The 21,241-nt window shown below is 39.3% G+C and overlaps 1 protein-coding gene across 1 annotated transcript in view; it reads left to right on the plus strand.

The window, feature by feature from the left end:
* Positions 1-20,096, plus strand: part of zbtb21 (zinc finger and BTB domain containing 21) — a 57,242-nt gene extending 37,146 nt beyond the window's left edge. The window contains exon 2 of the mRNA XM_080203402.1: positions 1,169-20,096. Within this exon, the coding sequence (XP_080059528.1) occupies positions 1,169-4,414 (3,246 nt within the window). The 3' untranslated portion in view covers positions 4,415-20,096. The remainder of the gene's footprint in view (positions 1-1,168) is intronic.
* Positions 20,097-21,241: the final 1,145 nt, after the last annotated feature.

The following is a 21,241-nucleotide window of genomic DNA, read 5'->3' on the forward strand; positions in this document are numbered from 1 at the left end:
CTAAACTCTAACGAGTACAAGCCTAGTTTATTCAGCCTCTCCTCATAGCTCAATCCCCTCAACTCCGGTATCAGCCTAGTAAACCTCCTCTGCACTCCCTCCAGGGCCAAAATATCCTTGCGCAGGTGCGGCGCCCAAAACTGCACACAGTACTCCAGCTGCGGCCTCACCAATGCCCTATACAGCTGCAGCAAGACCTCCCTACTTTTATATTTGTGCCACACAAGTGCCAGGCAATGACTGCCTCTAACAAAAGAGAATCTAACCATTATCCTTGACACTCAATGGCATTACTGTCACTGAATCCCCTATTATCAACGTCCTGGAGGTTACCACTGACTAGAAACTGAACTGGACCGACCATATAAATACTGTGGCTACAGTAACAAATCAAAGGCTAGGAATCTTGCAGCGAGTAACTCGCCAGTTGACTCCCAGGTCACAAATGTGATGGAATACCCTACATTTGCCTGGATGAGTGCAGCTGCAAGAAAACTCAAGAAGGTTGACACCATCCAGAACACACACTTCCTGACTTGGATATATATTGCTGCTCCTTCATTGTCACTGGGTCTCAGTTCTGAAACTGCTTCTCTAATAATAGTACTGTGGGTGTATCTACAGTATGTGGACTACAGTGGTTCAAGAAGGTCATCGCTTTCTCAAGACAAATTGGAGATGGGCAATAAATGCTGGCATATCCAGTCGTGCCCACGTCCCTTAAATGAATGAACAAATATTATTCACTGTTGGTGGTGCACAAAATGAGAGATGTCCTTAGGATATCTTGACATTCTATTTCTTACTTAATACTGACATAAATTTGTGTTAGCTTTGGAGCAGGTGGATTGGTATACATATCTGGTTTAAACATTTAAACAATAATTTAATGTCACTTTAAGAACATTTCCAAATTATTATTTTCTTGGTTTCATTCAGTCATTTCATTACCATATAAAACCGGGTAACTAAGATGTTCGCATCCTTACTTATGAGCCTTGCACTAGAGTCTGATAGAAAATGTTGAGAACCCTCCTAGCACTCTTGGAATGGAATCTACAAATGTCTATTCAATTCAGATGTTGTTATCATGATGCTTTTCATGCTCTTTATGTTTTCTGTTAATTCCACCAAGTTTAACATTCATTATTCTGCTGCTGTCTTGCAGGTGGAGCAGACCATGGAAGGATTACTTCACTACATCAATCCAGCACATGCCATCTCACTCCTGAGCGCACTCAATGAGGATCGTCTGAAAGGCCAACTGTGTGACGTACTCCTAATTGTTGGTGACCATAAATTCCGGGCTCATAAGAATGTTCTGGCTGCTAGCAGTGACTACTTCCGGGCTTTGTTTACCAAGAAGGAGAATGAAGGCCAGTCGGTCTTCCAGTTGGATCTCTGTGAAGCAGCTATCTTTGAGAATATTCTGAATTACATCTACTCTTCATCCCTCTTCACAGAGAAGAAGAGTCTTGCGGCCATCCATGATCTTGGTGGCAACCTTGGTATCTCTTTCCTGACCAGCATTCCATCACAGACGCCTCAGATTTCCTGTGCCCCTATTAAAAAACTCACCAAAGTTGGTGAAGATGTAAGTAGTTCCCAGCCACGGAGTGTGATTGTTTGTCAGAGTCGCAATGACCTTGATAAAAGTAACATTGATTCTGAAACAAAGGGAGGGGAATCAAGTCAGAAAAAGGCACCATCGGAGGAAGACCCAAGTCACAGTTTCAAGTCCTCACCTTTGATGAATGCTCTAAGGGCAACTTCTAATGCTCCACCCAGAGATGCTGATGCAATTCACCTCTTGGATGATAAAGGACAGCCTGTGTTAAAAGATCTACATGGGACTTCAGGTGACACTAAATTCCGTGCAACCTTCAAATCTCTGGACGATCAAAACAGAATGAGGTTTTGGTGTGATCGAAGAAATTCCATGAGTGTAGATGGCACCACAAGTTTTACTGACAATGTTTCTGATACGAGGCAAAGCCTGACTGACCTTTTGGTGAATGGAAAGTCTTTGTCTCGGCCGCAACTTTCACCTGCGTTTTCATTTCATGGAACCACAGGACTTTCATATTCCCAACAGAAATCTGGGCTCTCGGTAAATGTTGGCAAAATGGAAGAGAGTAATTTGCTATATTATGCCAAAGTAGGGCCCACAGTTCAATCTGCAAAATTGCCACTCAACAGCCAGAGTGTTGTCAGCAGTGGACCATTGGTGAAAAGTCTCCTTCGTAGGTCATTGTCCATGGACAGCCAAGTTCCTACCTACTCCTCCTCTCTCGATCTAAAAATAAACTACAGCTCACAGATATGTAAACGAGAACCACTGGAGTTGATGTATGACGTATCATCCAAAAAACCCTCCATCACAGACTCAATGAAGCAACAGCTTCTAAAGGAAAAGTCACAGGTCGATCAGCCTTGTCGACCAAGACAACTTAATGTATCTCAGGCTGCTGACACTGATGCCATCTCACTACCAACAGCCGTTAAAATAAAAACAGAACCCTCCAGTCCTGTCTCAGATACTTCTGATATAATTAGAGTTACTGTGGGAGAAACGTCACCATCCACTAGTAAGGAGTTTGCTGTAAAAAATGCAGAGAGGAACAGAAGAACATCAATGCTGCCAGTGAAGAGGAGGTTCCAGACTGAAAATGCAAAGTTTTCCTATGAGAAGTCCGAAACCTTCCCACGTTCTCCCAACATACCACAAAACTTTGAGGAAAGTTCAAGCCCTACAGCAGATGATACTAACCTTGATCTGTCGAAGACTGATGAGAACAAGGATGAATATTCTGAGTCTGAATCAACAATAACTGGCAAGCAGTTCAAGTGCAGGACCTGCTTCAAGATATTTCGGTCTACAGCAGGTCTTTTCCGGCATGTCGACATGTATCATAATCCGGATAAGCCGTACGCCTGTGATATCTGTCACAAGAGATTTCTCACCAATTTCAAAGTTTGGACACACTGTCAGACTCAACATGGAGTGGTCATCAATCCATCAGCAGCTACCAGCTCCAGTCCAGCTCCAGAAGAAAAATTCCAAAAGAAACTTAATGATATGATGCGCGAAAGGGAGATCAAGAAGGCACTATTTCACAAGTTGCGGCGCAGGCAAGTCTCTCATAGTTACCCGGGTCTGCGCTCAGAACAAGGATTTAAAAAGAATTTGAAATCTGCAACCAAAGGAGTGTACATTTGCACTACATGTGGGAAGCTGTTTCGTTTCCTCTCACGTTACAGGCAGCACATGAAAACCCACCCAGGTGAGAAGCCCTTTGTTTGCAAGCTCTATAACAAGGCTTTCAAACCGAAAGAACAAGGTGTTACTGAAAATGTGAGCGAAGATAGCATTGAACATCAATGTGAACATTGTAACACCAAGTTGTCTTCATTGGCAGAGAAGGCAAAGCATGAGAGGATCTGTCGGAATGTTACAGTGTGCTGCTACTGCAGCCTGAGGTTCTGTTCCAGAGAACTGAAGCAGGAACACGAAAGTCAGTGTGAATACAAGAAGCTAACTTGTCTAGAATGTAAACGCACATTTAAGTCTTCTTTCAGCATATGGCGTCATCAGATTGAAGTTCACAATGAAAACACAATGGCCCCGGTGGAACCACCCAATTTGGATCCAATATGTCACAATGGTGTCTTGCCCAAGGAGGTTCAAACTGAAATAGTGGAGGATTCTATAGCCAGCCCGAGTACGTCAAAAGAGGAAGACGTCTACAGTGATTCTTCAGAACCAATGTATGTTGACTCTGAAGACAGCTCTTGCATTCCTGAAGACCTCAGTGTCTCTAGTCGCAGAAATATAAGCACTAATGATAACCATCTACCTGATGTAGTCTCTACAAATCCCATCCATCTGGAAGACGTGGCATCCGAATCCAATAGTTGCAGTGGGGAACCAGAGGACCTTACGTGCAAAGGAGAGCGTGGTCTTTGGCCATGTGAAAAATGTGGCAAGATCTTCACAATACACAAGCAGCTGGAGCGCCATCAGGAATTGCTCTGTGCTGTTAAGCCATTCATTTGCCACGTTTGCCATAAAGCCTTCCGTACCAATTTCCGTCTCTGGAGCCACTTTCAGTCCCATATCTCTCAGTCTGCAGACCGCCATGAATTTTCTAAACCTGTGAGGAGCCCTTCTTCTTGTCCATCTGCTCCCCCTGCACCACCACTCCCTGTGTCACCCAATGAGCAGTCTCCTGAGCCTGAACAGCCCACAAATCATTCGGACAAGTTGGGTAGCCCGCAGGTAGCAGATACACTTTTTTCCCATGCCCCTCCTCTGGCAGCAGCCACCTTCGAAAGGCCATTCATGTGCAAATTTTGCCATAGGACTTTCAAGACTGCATTCAGTCTGTGGAGCCATGAACAGACCCACAACTGAAATTAAGATCTCAGTTTCATGTGATTCATTTGGGATTCCACTAGATTAATCTACGGATAACTTGGAAACAGAGGGTACACCATGGGCATGAACTGTGTATTTGGCAATATAATGAACAATCCATTCACCGAAGGTTTAGGAAAATACAGAGTTGGATAAGAAAGATGAAAAGTAATATATGGAATTGGTATTACTGATGAATCAAAGTAAAACGTAGAATTTTTAAAAAATCACCATACTTATTACTTGGGTGCTACGTGGAAGCATATTTTTTATATAATAGGACTTTGCCAGTGTTACACAATCATTGTTTCAAGTGGAACTGGATTAATACTGTTGAACCAACTCGTGCATTGAGATGGATCCTTTATCATGTGTTTTTAACATTGAGTAATATATGTGGGGCTTCAGTAATATCATCAAAGCAATTGTGTTTTGTTAACAGCAATTTGGTTAACATTCAGTGGTTCATCCGTGTTGGCAGACTGACTGGTTTCAGTGGGGATGAAGAGTGTGGCCATTTCGATTAGGTTTTTTTCAGCACAGAAAAGTTATGATTCTGAATGTGATTTCTGCACTAGTTAAGGCCCAAAGTGTATCCAATAGCTCAAGCATCAGTTAGCATGGGCATTACTAGTAAATAGCTCATGGAATTATTGGGATTTGCTGCAAGTGGCTCTCAACCAGTCAACAGATTGGAGACCAAACTGGAGCTTGATTGTCAATCACACCTCTTCAATTAGCACAATGGATGGCAATCTACTGCAAGCAGAGGCAATTTAACCAAGATGACTCCAGAAGATGATTTTCAACCTACAAACAGAGAGGGTTAGAGCTTATCCTCTTTCACATGTTTGCCCCTGTGCAGTCACCCTGTGACTTTTTTTTTAAATATATACAATACCTATTGCAGAAAAAAAGTACTTCCATTGTTGTGTTGGATACACACAATGACACATTAGAAATCCTGCACTTTGAGCAGCCAAAGGTAGCAGACGACTAATGGGAATCTCTAAATGGGGTGAGCTAAAACTAAAGAGAAAGGAGACAAAATCGTATTGGTTCTGCTTCATCAGCACTGGGGTATGTCGAAAGATGGTAACTTGAACTAGACTGGAGGACAGTAGAACAGGCGCAGGAAAGTACAACCATTCTCACACACTTCCAAGTTCACCTTCATGTTGAAATGTTTCCTCTTTGAATGTTTTGCTGAGTAGCTAATAGTGGATATTTTTTACAACTAAAGTACAGTGAATTGAAAGTGAGTGAAAAGCTGATTTGGTAGGAATGACACATGACGTCAGGGAAAAGAGCATATGTCCTTCAGAATCATGAGCCAAACATACTGTTGAGGCCAATTTGTAGTAAATAAGTATTTTGTATTATAAATTAAGATAATGATGAAACGTAGTGACAAAGAAAATGGAGTGTTACACTAACTTGGTTTCTGTAGATTGCACTCAGGAAGGAGGAACGTGCAGTGCAGGAGGGTGAGCCATTTAGTGGCCTTTACATTTGTGCCAGGTTCTAGCAGTTTAGTTTCCTTTGAATCTGCCAGTGGCTCAAATTTGTCATCTCACCACCCTCCACCCCAGTTCTAAGAGAATGCTACATGTAATTAACTTGTTTATAATGGAATTAATACAAAGACATCTGGATAGCCTGTGTTTCACATTCAAATATGAATCATTTGACAGTATTCCGCTGAAGGGATGGTGCTGAATCAACATTATGCTGGTATGTCCAGATAGGTAAAATCATACCATTTATTTTCTTCCCTCCCCCCAGTCTGCACCCAGTGTGATTGGATTAAAATGCTTCAGAGCGAGTCTTTCTACTCTCCAAAATTGAGGATAATAAGACTTTCAACAACACTGACAGGACTATCATAAAGTATCATGTTACAATTATCAATGCATAATTCTATTTAATTTTGTTACAAGAGAAGTTCAAGCGGTTCAGTTTTGTTATAACTAGACATTTTCTTTATAAAATGTTATAATTTTAAAAAGATAATACAGTTTGCTGCATTGGAGTTTCTCAACTTAATTCTTGGTTTCCTGACTTTAATATTGCATAGTACTCTGAACTTAAATTCAATTGTTTACAGCAGAACAGTCTTAAAAATTGTATTTCTTGTTTGATTTGCAGCAAAACCTTATCAAGTGGAACTTTCTATGTTATTCCTTGTAATTTTAACAACAGTATATGTTTAAGTATAGGAGAGAGTTCGGTAAGCACATATTATTGGGCTGGATTTACTGTAGTCTACCGTGGGGGGGGAAACGTGGAAGCTGCACTCACTTAATTGTGGGAGATGCTCTCACGTGACCTTGTGCCCTCACTCATCTTTGGCCTGGAGTCTCTCAATGGTCCTGGACCTCTGGTGGGCACAGTACCACCAGCTGCCACCACTCCCAATGGTGATGCTGGCTGCAATGACGAAACCACCGGTCTCTGGCTAGCAACTCTCTGCAGTTGGTCCATCCACCGTCCAGGACCTTCAAGCGACTGGAAGGCCTGATGGTGGCTGCCTAAGTGCCCAAAAGGTGCTTGATCCGCAAAATACTACGAACGCTGGTATGTGAAAACAAAAACAAAAAATGCTGAAAAATCTCAGCAGGTCTGATGGCATCTGTGGAGAGAGAACAGGGCCAACATTTTGAGTCAGGATGGGCTGGGGTTCTGACAAAGGGTCATCCAGACTTGAACCATTGGCTCTATTCTCCGCATTTTCTGTTTCTGTTTCGATTCTGTTGGGCCTCTCCAGAGGAACCGACGGATGTTCCCTGCGGGTTCGTTGACTACTGGATGAAATCCCCATTAGCTCAACAAGGACCTAGCCATCGTCCTTTAACAGGTTCTTTTCATAATTAATGCTATTGTTCAGATCCATATATTGAGTTTTTCTGTGAGTTTCAGCTGAAAAAAGTATCTGTATCAACCTGGCTATGATCCTTTTTAACTGATTATAAACATGGGTGCTTTAATGATTAACTATGTTTTTGCTAACCTTCAGCACTACCTTCCCTTTACCATTGGTTAATCTTTCACTACTTGATGACTAGGCCTGGGTATAATATGAGAGTACTGGTACTCTTGAGGCGTAAGGACAACCTATATTCGAAAGCAACTATGTTGCCAAAGAATAGGTCCCGTATATTCACTGAATAATGTAATGTTTGTTTTCAAAGCATCAGAGAAGATTGATGCAGCAGTACATGGGTTTTATCTAGGCAAGTCACAGATAATTCCCTGAATTAAGAGGGGGAGGAAATAGCATGATCATGATATAAATTGCAGAAAGGCATGTTTAATATAAGTGCTATGGCTGAAACTGCTCATTATGTCTACACTGTAGTGTTGATTTCACTTCCACTTAAAATCATTAACATTGCTAAATTTTGCCAGTAGTAAGTAGCGTAACTTTACTACCGTTTCATTTTTATGTATTAAGTTCAAGACTATCCTTGCTCTTGCTGCTGTTTTGAATCTGTTATGCATACAGAGGGAATTGATGAACCAGATATGAACTCCTGGAGCAGATTAGAATTAAAAAGAGGCAAAATACATAAATGCTAGAATTCTGAAAGTAAAACAGAAAATAATGCAGCTTAATCACCATTTAGGGGGAAAAAAAAGTTTGATTCATATTTCAGCTGAGACCTTTCAGCAAAACTGTTCTTTATCCTGCTACGGGATTTCATCTCAAAATCTTAAATCTCTCCAATATTGATTAATCTGTTTATTTTCCATATTTGTTTATTTAAGTAAAATCTGTATATTTTAGTTACAGAATTGTTACAGCGTGGGAGGGGGGCATTTGATCCATTGTATATGCACCAGCTTTCCAAACGAGCATTATAGCTTAATGCCATTCCACTGCCCTTTCCCATTCCCCATGTATATTGTTTCTATTCAAGTAATCATCGAATGCCCTTGTGAACGCCTCGATTGAACCTGTCTCTGCCACACTTCCAGGCAGTGTGCACCAAACCCGAACCACTCATTGTGTGAAAATGTTTTTCTAACATCATATTTGCTTCTTTTGCAAATAATTGTAAATCTGTGTCCTGTTATTATTAATCCTTTTATGAACAGTTTCTCCCTACCTACTCTCTCCATCCTCTTCATGGTTTTGAACATCTCTATCAAACCTCGTCTTAGCCTTCTTTCCTCCCAGGAGGACAGTCCCAACTTCTACAATCTATCCCCATAACTGAACATAATCTTCTATTGGAGAAAGTCCGTGAATTGTACCTTTTTATGGTGTCACTGAGAGGGGATGGTTAAAGGGTGGAGTGGGTTCTGCTGTCTGCTGTGACCTTTTAAAAATATTGACATCTCTACTCCAGTTTCTAACTAACCAGCAAGCAATGTTCAAACATTTGTGTGGTTCTGAATCATACAGGCCAAGAAATCAAGGCTTGATTCCCTAGACTATACTGATCTTAAACCAGATAGCAATTGGCCTCTGTTTTTCCACTGTTTATCACTATTCAGTGCCCCTTGCTGAAATCAGCACTTGTCTGAATATTTGAAGACAACATTGGGCTTGTCTGTAGTTTCTCTTGTCTTCTCCTTCCTCCCTCCTTCCACCCACCCCATATAGCCTATCCAAGGTCATGCATGAAGGTTGACAAATTGACTGTTTTCAGGAGAAAAGGAAGGAAACTTGAAAGGAAAGGTTTATTTTTTGTGTGTAAAATGTCCAATATGACCCTTACAATCCAACCAGACCAGATCACCTTTCACTATACTTATTTTACCATGTTTTTAATCAAGAGCCAAACTATTGACTTGTTTTATCATTTGACGTACACGCTGTTAATTATTTTTAAAGAGATGACCAGTTTATTCATTAAAATGAAAGTAAAATACTGCAGACACAAAATCTGAAATGAAAATAAAGTGCTGGAAAAACTCAGCAGGTCTGGCAGCATCTGTGGAGAGAGGAACAGTTAAGTTTTGAGTTGAGAGGCTTATTCAAAATTTAAAAGAAGAGTCATTCAATTCAAAATACTAGCTCCATTCACAGATGCTGCCAGACCTGCTGAGTTTTTCCAGCACTTTATGTTTCTCCCCCACTTTAATAATCTAATGATCAAATCATCTTCTCTTTTGATCTGGTAAAAGAATCACAATTAATTGAAATGTCCCTTTATAGTTTATGGTACAATGAAAAGATTGTGCAAGTGCTTTTCCTTACCCATGCTAATGATGAAACATTAAGAGCTTGACCTAGTGGTTGGTTTTGTTTGTCTAAAGGTCTCCTGCCAGCTGACCTTCAATGTTACCACACAATATTCACCTAATATAGAAAAGCAGAACTTTCACCAAATAGAAAATACACACACACCTCAATCTTGAACAGTGACAGAAATAATTCCTGACAATTTGGTGTGATCTGTAGGTTCAAAATTCCCCAGCCTGAGACTGCAATCACAATTGATTCAGCATACAGTGGTCACGTTGAAATTTCTGGCATTACAGTATCCATTTTCAAATCATCCAAATCTTTGTCACAGACTGATCATTTCCTTATTTCATCAGCTAATGAGAAAAGACTGGTGGAAGGTGATTTATTATTTTCCTTGCAGTACGTGTTTGATATTGAGCAAGAATAAAGATTAGGACTGCCAAACGGTTCAGAAGTAATATGTCCATAACTGACAAACAGAGGTAAACCTCAACACTAATATAACTTGTTGTATTGACATTCATCCAGCTTCATCTTATTATATGTCATAAAAATTTTCTGGCCAAATTATTTTGAAATCTTTGCTTTCCCTCAACTTTTAAATATCATGGGTAGCTGGTCATTGTATTTGTTGTGATGTTCGCGGTCACCCTTTAACTTTTCTCAGAACTGTGGGGAGGAATGATTTTGCAAGACTTCATGCTTTTTTATTTTAATATTCTAGTTCCAGAATGCATAGTTTTCCTATTCTAATTAAGACTCAAGGTGAAAAAATGTGTGTTAATGATGCTCCATCTTAGACATATTTGCCATGTGGTATAAAAAGGAAATAAAAGTTTAGTTATGCTAGTGGCAGATGTTCTTTACCCTCTCAACTTTTGTTCATGCTTTATGGTGACTTTTTCCAAGGATGGAAGTGTCAATTACAAGGGGGCAGAGATTCAAGGTGAGAGGGAGAAAGTTTAAGGGAGATGCGCGGGGTAACTTTTTCATGCAGAGAGTGGTGGGTGCCTGGAACGTGCTGCCAGAGGAGGTGGTGGAAGCAGGCACGTTAGCAACATTTAACTGGCAAGTGGATAGGTACAATGAATAGGGAGGGAATAGAGGGGTATGGACTGAGTAAGAGCAGAAGGTTTTAGTTAGGTCATCGTGATCAGCACAGGCTTGCAGGGACAAAGAGCCTGTACCTGTGCTGTACTTTTTTTTTATTTAAAAAGTAAATATGATACTTTATGATAACTTAAAAAATTCATTGGATGCTCTTATGTTGATCAGCTTAACATTGCTGCCTGTATAACATTATGCCTGATAAATACCAAGTTGGCTTTCTGTACCAATAATCATTGTTGTATTAGCCAATTTGCAACCCAGGAGGTTTTTAAAGAAAAGAAAATTGTATCAACGAAGCAAGGTTGAAAACGTATATTTCAGATGTTAGTGTGTATGCAATTAGGTTTGATAAAGATGAAGATGTGGAGATGCCAGCATGGGACTGAGGTGGGCACAGTAAGAAGTCTCTCAACAGCAGTTTAAAATCCAACAGGTTTATTTAGAATCATGAGCTTTTAGAGTGTTGCTCCTTCCTCAGATGAGTGACCTGACTCACCTGAGGAAGGAGCAGCGCTCCGAAAGCTCGTGATTCCAAACAAAGATCATGAAGCCATCTAGCTTTTATTTGGTCAGAATGACAAACACATTTGAAACTTTATTTGCAATTGTTGTCAATCAGTCCATGGAAAAATTGACTTGTAGTTCTGCTTCTGGCTCCGTTTTAAATGCACCATGTGATACGATGCCAAGGAGGTCAGGTCTGATTTCTTCTGACTTAGCTGAGTTTTATGTGGAAGAGTTGGTTGAAGTGTTCTGGTTGTCTTCAATATTCTCAGGCTAAGATGGGGCAAGTCTGATGTAGCTGCCATTCCTGGTTACAATCCAGTGATCAGTGTTGGAAATTGGCTAGTGTCAATGATGGATGACTGGTTTTCTTCTGTGATGGAACAGGTTGCTGACTCTAGATTTGTGGAAAAGGTAGCCACTCAGTTAAGGGTACTGAAGAATTTGTGGTGGCTGTGAATCAGAATTAATGACTACATTTAGGAAAGAAGGAGAGAGAGAAAACGTACAATAGGCGAAGGGTAGGAAAATGAAGTTAAGTCCAAATCATTAGGTTGACCACTGTTTTCACAGATGGTCTGAAAATAGTTTGCCATGACAAAGTTGGAAACCCCTGCTGCGTATGTTACATTAACCCATTTTGTTAACTTAATTACTTTGTTGATCATCAGGAGGCTGCTGTGATCTAGGCAAACAGTTTCAAATAACAGAAAATGTGGGCATGGCAAAATCTGGTTTTATGGCATTGTTAATAGTATTTCAGAGAGGTGATCACTTACCGGAAAGAGTAAGTTAACTGAATGCAAATGACAACAATGTATTTGTGAAATAAAATGTCACTTTATGCAATGATATTGCAACCTGACAGCCTCCAGTGTTTGTGCCTTGTGCCCAATAATCCTTAGCTAGCCACTTGCTCCATTTGCCATCAAATAAGTAATTAGTTTAGAGCAACATCTAGTGAAAATAGAATGTAAAACCACATAGCAGTAAAATACAAGTCAAAGGAGGGAGTAATCAAGAACAAAGGATACCGGAAAATTTTAACAGATCTTCCAGCATCTATCAAGAGAGAAACAGAGTTAATATATTGAGTCCGTATGTGCTGGCAAACCTCATTTTTTTCCAGCATCCTCTGTTCTTGTCTCTCATTCCAGCATCTGTAATATTTTGCTTATTTTTGAGGTAGTGATCAAAGTGTGTAGTGTTCCAGTCAGACCACATTTGGAATATTGAATAGAATCTGGTTATCAAGAAGTAATAGAGACATTCTAGTGCAGAGAGAGGATGCAGAGAAGAACCGTAAGTCTGCTCCCCAGTGACAGGGCCATAGTTATGAAGAAATACTTGGGATTGAGGGCAACGAGTGATCAGCCTGGAAAGGAGGCTATTCAATGATTTTACGGAGGCATCCAAAATAGCTAAGCATATATTTAAAAGATTAACTGGAAGTAGAACTAGGAGAGGCAAGTTGAAACCAGTTAGTGGGGACTTTAGGACTGTCAGTAGATATTTTTTCTTTCCATATCAAAAAAGTGGGAAGTGAGCTTCCAGAGACAGTAATGGAGGTAACCCCTGGAATCATTTTAAGACACAATGGGATGCTACAATGGAGAGTGTTAGGATTGCTGGATTGATGCATTAAACTGCTTCAAATGGGATTACCTCATTTGTATTTATCTTGTCATGGAGAAATAACTGGGTCTACGGGTTTGATGGCATTTGGTTTAAACAACTAGTTTTGTGCAAAGGCAGAACACTGCGGATGCAGGAATCTGAAACAAAACCGGAAAATGCTGGAAAATCTCAGCAGACCTAACAGCTTCTATGGAGAGAGAATAGAGCCAGCATTTCGAGTCAGGAAGACCCTTCATTTAATGGGATTGAGAGTTATAGGCCTGGTAGGTAGGGATATGATCGGTGCAACTTGTGGGCCGAAGGGCCTGTTTGTGCTGTAGTGTTCTATGTTCTATGTATGTTCATCAGAGCTACTATTTTAGTAGCCTATCTCTTGTGAATAATCGGAGCATGGAAAAGGAAGTGAGTAGGAAGAGATGCAGAATTGAATGTAGAATTATTTGCAAAGAAGATTTAAGATAAGGATTCTTATGGAATGAAGTAGCAATGTTGTTAGTGTAATGTAAATGGACAGAAACTGGGTGAGCTAGTCCACTAGAAATGTTTCCACATAAGATGAGCTATCTAAATTTTAACAAATGCAGGTTATTGATACAAATTGCTCACAAACCAGCAAAAAATTGTTTCACTCAGAGAAGCCATTGAATAATTGGTGTAGGAAATTCATTTGCTGCATTTCTGATAGAGGTGTTAAGACTTAGTTTTTAGTTGAAGCTTTGCTATGCATTTGTTTGTGTCACCTGAGAGTGCTTGATGCTCACATTTTATTCCAGAAATAAAAGATATTTTTTCCCCTCAGCATTATCTTCTGTGGTCTTGATGAGGCAGAAATCCATTTTCTGGGCAAGAGAAGCACATCATGTATTGAGAACGTAAAATTCAAAGACAAGAAAGTTCATCCATGTGATAGTTCAACTCCCAAACTAAAGTTTAGGTCCTTCAATCAACCTGATGTTTTTGACTATACAAGACTATGTGGCTGATGGCTCCAAATATTTCCATGTAAAGAAATTCTAACAATGCTTAAATTATTAAGTAATCATCTGGGTTTGTAGTATTTATACAGTGTAATCTGTTGTAGAAGGCAGCCATAACTTTCTAGACTGTAGGGTTAAAACTCTGCCCTTACCCTGTATCTTGACATTTTTACACTGGGATTAACTCTGTAAAATAGGTTTTATTTGAATAGGATCTTGGAGGACATTACACCATTGCAGAACATTGGTTATGCATTGCACATAATTTTCTAATACTTATTTTAAATGCCAGAGATCTATATGTCATATATACTCAAATTTTCAATGTCTCAGGATCGATGTAGCACCTTTCACAACCTCAGATGTCTCAAAGCATAGTTCTGGACTCCCCCACAATCGGGAACATTCTGAATCTACCCTGTCTAATCTTGTTAGAATTTCTTAAGTTTCTGTGAGATCCCCTCTCACTCTTATAAACTCCAATGAATATGATCCCAACCATTTAGTATCTCCTCATACAACAGTCCTGCCATCCCAGGAATCGGCCTAGTAACCTGCACTGCACTGCATAGCAAGGACATCCTCAGATAAGGACACCAAAACTGCATGCGGTACTCTGGGCTTCCCAACGCCCTATCCAATTGCAGTAAAACATCCCTATTCTGATACTCAAATTCTCTTGCTATGAAGGCCAATTGTCTTCTTTATTGCCTGCGCACTTCTAGCAACCTTTGCACAAGGATACCAAGGTCTTACTGAATTTCCACCCCTCTCAATTCACACCCGTTCAAATAATAATCTGCCTTCCTATTTTTGCTATCAAAGTGGATAACCACACATTTATCCACACTATACACATTATTCCACATTTTACTGCATCTGCCTTTTCCTTTACAAATTTGATCTATTTAAATTGTACCTATTGATTTGCATAATTATATTTCTGAGACTAATACGAATCAAATGACAGTCTCATTTTTAATCTCTATTTTTACAGGATTTTTATTTTTCTGCATTGATGTTTGCAACTTAATGGCTGTATTTATGCCAATGCTACTGCTGGTTTTAGCAATGTAATGGGTGATATGTTGCAATTAATTTCAAACTATAGATTGTGCTTACATCACTGGGGAATCTAATGGTGTAACTGCCATTTTTTACTTTTATATTGTGCTGTACAATAATGTGGTATGTGATGAAAATCCTGTGTACAGTGTCATATCGACACTGTCTTTAACTACATTTCCTGTCCTATGAATGTGTGAACCCTGTTTACAATGTTGACTTATCTTCATTAAGCTAAGTGCCCATAAACACTACATTGGTCTGATCTTACTGAGATTATTGCACAACATTTGTACTTGTGGTGTTGTCTCATGCAAATGCTTCAATGTGTCACAGATTCACTTTTCCATATATATCTGTAACTTGGCACAACTCCCCATCTATCGGCCTGGTTCAGTCAAAGCAAGCGAATGAAAACTACTTTTGGAGTGCTGGTGAAGGAGTTTTAAGAGAGGTGAATGTGGTGAGGGGGGTGAAATTGAGTGGCTCCGTGAATTAACATTCAGCTTTCACCTGTGGTGCCTGGGTGTAAATCCAATGCAGACAGATGAAATCTCTCTCAGTGCTGCTAGTCAGGCTCTTAATTGAAAATGTATTTGGACAGCTTTCACCCAATTGTTAGACGTTGCAGTCTCAGCACAAACCTACTTACAGGTTTGCTGTAAAAATTGTTATTTTTGGAGAGGTAATCAAGTTGGTGGATGTGGGAAAATAGTACGCCACTGCTGTTTGAGGATGGGTTAGAATGTATAATGTGACAGAATCAATAATCCTGTATTCTGCATTCAGTCTGTGCTGTAAACTGAGCCTGGTTGTTGCTGGAAATTATTGTCATAAGGTAAAAGGTATCTATTTCACAGCCATGTTGTCCCTCAACAACTCACTGAGAAAACAAACTTGAACAGGTGAATGGACTTGGATCATACATTTACACTTAATTGATTTCTGCATATATATATATATATATATATATATACACACACACACACATACACACAAAAGTGGATGACTGTTGTATCTAAGTGCCTGCAGATAAGTTTCACAGTTGAATGGCATGCAGGTGTAATGTTCTTTTAGAAATTGAATGAATGTATTGCAGTTTTTGTACGTAGATAGTTAAATATGTCCGTGTCTGAAATAATGTCTGGCTATGCAACAACAAGAAAGTAAATTGTTATTGATTTTGAGATCTGGGATAATGATATAATTCAAAGAGATTTCTGTAGAAATTTGTCAGGATTAATTATTGTAACTTACTTTCTTTCAGATCTTACTTTTCTGTCCATGACTCTGTTTTTAAATAATCATGAGAAAGGCTTTTCATTTTTATTTTCTGTGGAAATATTTTGTTTTTTTTTCCCCCTGCTGGGAAAGGGGGAAAATATGTTCCTGTTTAAATGATCTGCATTGCAACAAGACTATGAGGAAATGTTCTGTTTTTCTCATGAAGTTCAAAGCTTAGTACCATAACTCCATACACTCTCTCCATTTCAGTGTTTCCTTCCCGCAAGGTGAATGGATTGGGATGTGATAATCCCAACTAATCAGTTCTTATTTATGTTCCCTGTCAATGCTGTTTAAAATTGTCTAGAAAGGAGGCTACCTATCAATTCTGGAAACACCATTCCTTTGGTTGCCAATTTTCCCATTTCTAGACACTCCACAGATTTCCTTAACCAGAATTTTCCAACCCAGTTTTAAACTGGACATTTTTTTTCTTCAGTCAAGTCAGGGGGGGCTAGTTAGGGTAAATACATGGGGTTATGGGGATAGGGCCTAGATGGGATTGTGGTCGGGCAGACTTGATGGGCCGAATGGCCTCCTGCACTGTAGGATTCTATAATTTTTAAAAAGTCATCTTTTCCCCAAACTTTGTTCGATGCCTGGTGCTGTGGAGGCTTCTATTATCACAATGATTGAATTTTCAGGAGCAGAGCAAATCTCTGAACTTGCACGATGATCCAATCCTGCTTCTATCCTGTACATTTTTTTTAAAATCACAATTCAATTACCCTCTTCATGTCTCTCATGTTAACCCCATTCCTACCCTATGTAATATTGAAGTCTGTGCTGCTGTATGCAACACTTTTTGCCAGCATAAGGTTCAAATTTCCCACCTGACAAATACCACAGTGAACTAGCTCAGCTAGTGGTTTCCAGGATTTAGCATCTAGAATTTCCTGTCCCAATACAGAGATTTGAGCAGTGTACCCAAAACAGACCCGATGGTTGTGCTTTTTTTTTCCCTATCTGCTTCCCTATTCTCTTTCACAGGGCTTTTAACTGCTGGAAGGGCAGAAGTTAAATGCAGTTGATTAAGTATTCATTAATTATATCCTAGAACAAGCAAACCACTGACTGTTGTGCTTTCTCATATGAAAGCTTGATATGAAGTAAGCCGGAACAAGTTTACAAATCTGTATGTAAAGGGGAGGATGTGGAAGATGGATAAGTAAAAGCAGTCCTTATAATCCTTTTGGCTTTCATTTTGTATTAATCATGCACCATGCCTGGAGTATAAATTGTTTCCAAGACTGCATTGGTGCCACTCTGCACCTGCAATTGTGGGCTGGTGTAAGCTGCCTCTTGCTTTTTTTTAAAAGCATTTGCATTCTCACTATAGCACGTCTCTAGAAGACGCTATATAGAGAGATCGAGGGGCTTGGCATTTGAAATTTAGTCACCCTCCAGGACTCCTTTGATCCCTTCTCCATTTTGTTAAAAATGTGTATAAATGTCCCTAGCTTTTACCTAAATTCTCCATCACTTATATACCTCCCACTTGGCCAAAATGTGCTAGATGAAGACGTGAAACATCGATTCTCCATTTGCCTTCTCTGTAAGGAATTAGCGAAATAGAATGGGGGAAATGGTGCATGCTGAAGCTACAGAGACTGGAGTGTATCTGCCTATGCTTCCGTAAAGCACCTTGGGATATTTTACTTGATTGAAGATGCTATATAAATGCAATTTGTTGACTAATTTCACTTCATTTTTTTTTAAAGTTAATAAATAAAATGGTGACATATGATTTCAGTTGACTTCACATGAAGAAGAAATAGATCTTTGCTGCCCTCCCGCTTTTCCCTATGATCATTACCATTTTTTTAAAAAACTGCATTTAGACTTGAGTAGATGTGGAAAATTTTGCAATGCTGGAGGGTTTTTTTCTCCAGCTGTACTTTTGAGGCATGATTCCTCACTGGACATATATTTATATTTTAAAAAACACTCTTTGTAGTTATTTGAATGAAATGTGAAAGCTATAATTATGTACAGTAATTTTTTTTTAAAGTGTGCAAAAATGCAACTGCAGCCTGGAAGTGATCTAGGGAGTAAACTGTTGAACATGAGAACATAAAATTTATCTCAGACATGAATCAAGGGCCTTGTATGTTGCTGGTTATCCTCTAGAGGAACAGAAACAGACCATAAATGTACTTAAATACGATTATCTTACTGATGAGCATGAACTGCAAAAGTTGGAAATCTGAAATTTAAAAATGGAGACATGGTGGCAAAGCACGACAGGTCATTCAGCATCTGACGGGGAAAGTTTTTATTTAACCGGGCCTTCATTAGGCCCAAGCTTCAATCTGTCTCTTGCCTTTCAAACATAGCTGCTGTGTAGTTCCAGAATCTTTTGATTTTCATGAACTATTTACTTGTTAACTTTATCTGCAAGTTTATGATGTAAATATATTATGGGAGGGGATGAAGGTAGGGACTGTGCAACATGGTCGCTAGCTTAGTTGGAAGATTATTTTTGGATATTCCAATTTGCCATCAAATGGCTTTTCCCTCTATTTCCTATTACTTTGTGTATGGAGAGATTATGAGGTAACACTGCAGGCCCAGTGAATTACAGCATTGATGCGTATACTATTGACTTGAAATAGAGCACACAGCCCTTGTAAAAATTGCAGTCTTGTTCATATTTCCTGAATGCTCTATCAGCCAGTTCACACATCTTTGATTTTATTTTAAAAATCATGCATTTTTCCAAAGTTATTAAAGGTCTCAAATAAGATTAGATTGTATCCTGCTTTTATTTTTCTGTGCAGGGGGTTTCTGGTGGGGCCAACAGTTGGGAATCATAACTGATTTACCCCCCACAGCCCCCCATGTGCGTTCAGGTGGACAAGAAAGATTAGCTAGCTTTTCTGTCCATGATCACTATTGGCACTGGGGGTGAGGATAGGCTATACCTCTATAGTAGATATACCCATCAGTTCACTGACACTTGCTGCTTAAGCTAACATGAGCAAGGCTGTCAATGCCCGGGAACTTTACGAAAACATAATGGGGAGGGAGGGTGGAGGACAATTTAAAAGCTACCTTATCAATCACAGATGTCTCACCAAGCCCTGGCTGGACAGGATAGGAAATGGAGATGCTTACAGATTCTTTGCTACAGAAATGTTTTTGTTAAGTCTTTTTACAGTTGATATTCTTCTTGGCTTGTTTGCCAAATTCACTCTTTAAAACAAAATCATAATTACCTTTTGGGGCTTTTTGCATGTAAAGTTGTATTTACAGTGGTTGCATTACATGCCAGTGGCCATTTGAAAAATGCTAATGTTAGAATATACTACTGATCATGTGGAATGTATTTTAAACTTGAGATCATTTTGATCAATTTTGCTTTCTTTCTCTCTCTCCAAACATGTTGACTGCATAGAAAAGAAATGTTTGAGCCTTTCAAACCCATTATCAAAAGTGTTGTTACTTTATAACTTTATTTACTAACGAAGTCAAAAAGGTACCTGCAAAATCTGACTAAATCTGTGAAGAGTCTAACGTTTGTAATTGTTCTGGCCTCTAGATTTTAAAAAAAAGATTTGTGCACTTAGGCACAAAATTAAACTGTATAAAGCTTCAAGGTCCTTATCTTTAACCTAAATTGGATCCCTTTTTGTTTAATCTGGATCAGAGACGGTTATAAATTCAGTGTTTTTTTTTCAAATTGCTAAATGAGGTGTGATTATTTTGAGGCACTGTATTTTCAAAACAAGGAATACCGATTGTACATTGTCATGCAGTAGTTGTGCTCACAAAGACACCAAAGATTAACCAATAGCTTTAGGCTTTTGACTGTTCTGCTCTTGAATTAACCACTTGACTTCAATGTCTTTGTGTAATAACGTTTATAAAGACATGGTAATAAATGAGTTGTTTTCAAACTTAACAGACTTTTGTCTTTTTTAACTCTTGTATTTTGCATTTGAGGGGTAATTTTTAAAAACCAATGTCATTTTTTAAAACAGCATAAAATCACAACATAAATCTGACTTAGGAATCCTCCATCCAGAAACAATGTAGACTTCCTCTGTCACAATAATCATACCCTGAATGATGCCCACAACTCTATCCATAAGCACCTTCCACAGTCCTCGATGTTGGGCACTTCTACTCCAGATAATAGAAAGTGCAGCCAGTGAGGCCATCCCAACCAAGGGTGCTGTTAGGTATACAATATTTGCCAAGATGATAAATGAATCATGTGCAGGTTTTAGTAGTGAACTTTTTTAAAATGAATCTTTTTTTCATGATTTAAGGGAGAAGTTAACACTAATTATGAGACAGGGTGATGAGTCATCTGTTGATGTTGCCCTATTGAGTAATGCATGTAGTTATAACTAGCATTGCTAATTACATTAGAACCAATTTCAAATAAACCTTTTGGACTTTAACCTGGTGACAGGATTTGGTGTGGGACAGCTGAGTTTTAGGATCAGACTTAATTTATTTTCTCTCCAATTTCCATATTATGGGTAACGTAAGTATTGATTCAACAATGGCAAGTCACATTTAAATAATACTTTTAAAGTAGTGAAACATCCCAAGGCCCCACACTGAAGCTTAATCAGACAACCTTTGACAACAAGTAATGGAGACATTGGGAGAGATGACCAAAAGCTTGGTGAGAGGAGAAGGTTTTAAGAAATCTCTTGGAGGGATTTCAGGAGGGAATGCCAGAACTTGGACCCTGGATGGCTGACAGCACAGCCAGCAACGATGTGGCAAAGCTGAAAATTTTCAAGGGGCAGGATTGGAGAACTGCTGCGATCGGAGAGGGTTGATTTGTGTTACAAAATGGGGAGTGGTGAGGCTATGGAAAGATTTGACCGTGAAAATATGTTCAAGGCAGTGGTGGTAAGAGTCACTGTGCATTAGCGAGCATAGGAGTGAAGAGCGAATGGAAATAAGTATGAGGTGGACGATAGGTCGCAGAGTTTAGAATGGGCTCGAGTATGGATTGACTTATTGTCACATATTGGAATACAGTGAAAAGCATTGTTTCTCGCAAGCTATTCTTGGCAAAACATATCA

The sequence above is a fragment of the Carcharhinus amblyrhynchos genome, chromosome 15, assembly GCF_965287045.1.
Source record: "Carcharhinus amblyrhynchos chromosome 15, sCarAmb.v2.hapA, whole genome shotgun sequence".
Taxonomy (NCBI): domain Eukaryota; kingdom Metazoa; phylum Chordata; class Chondrichthyes; order Carcharhiniformes; family Carcharhinidae; genus Carcharhinus; species Carcharhinus amblyrhynchos.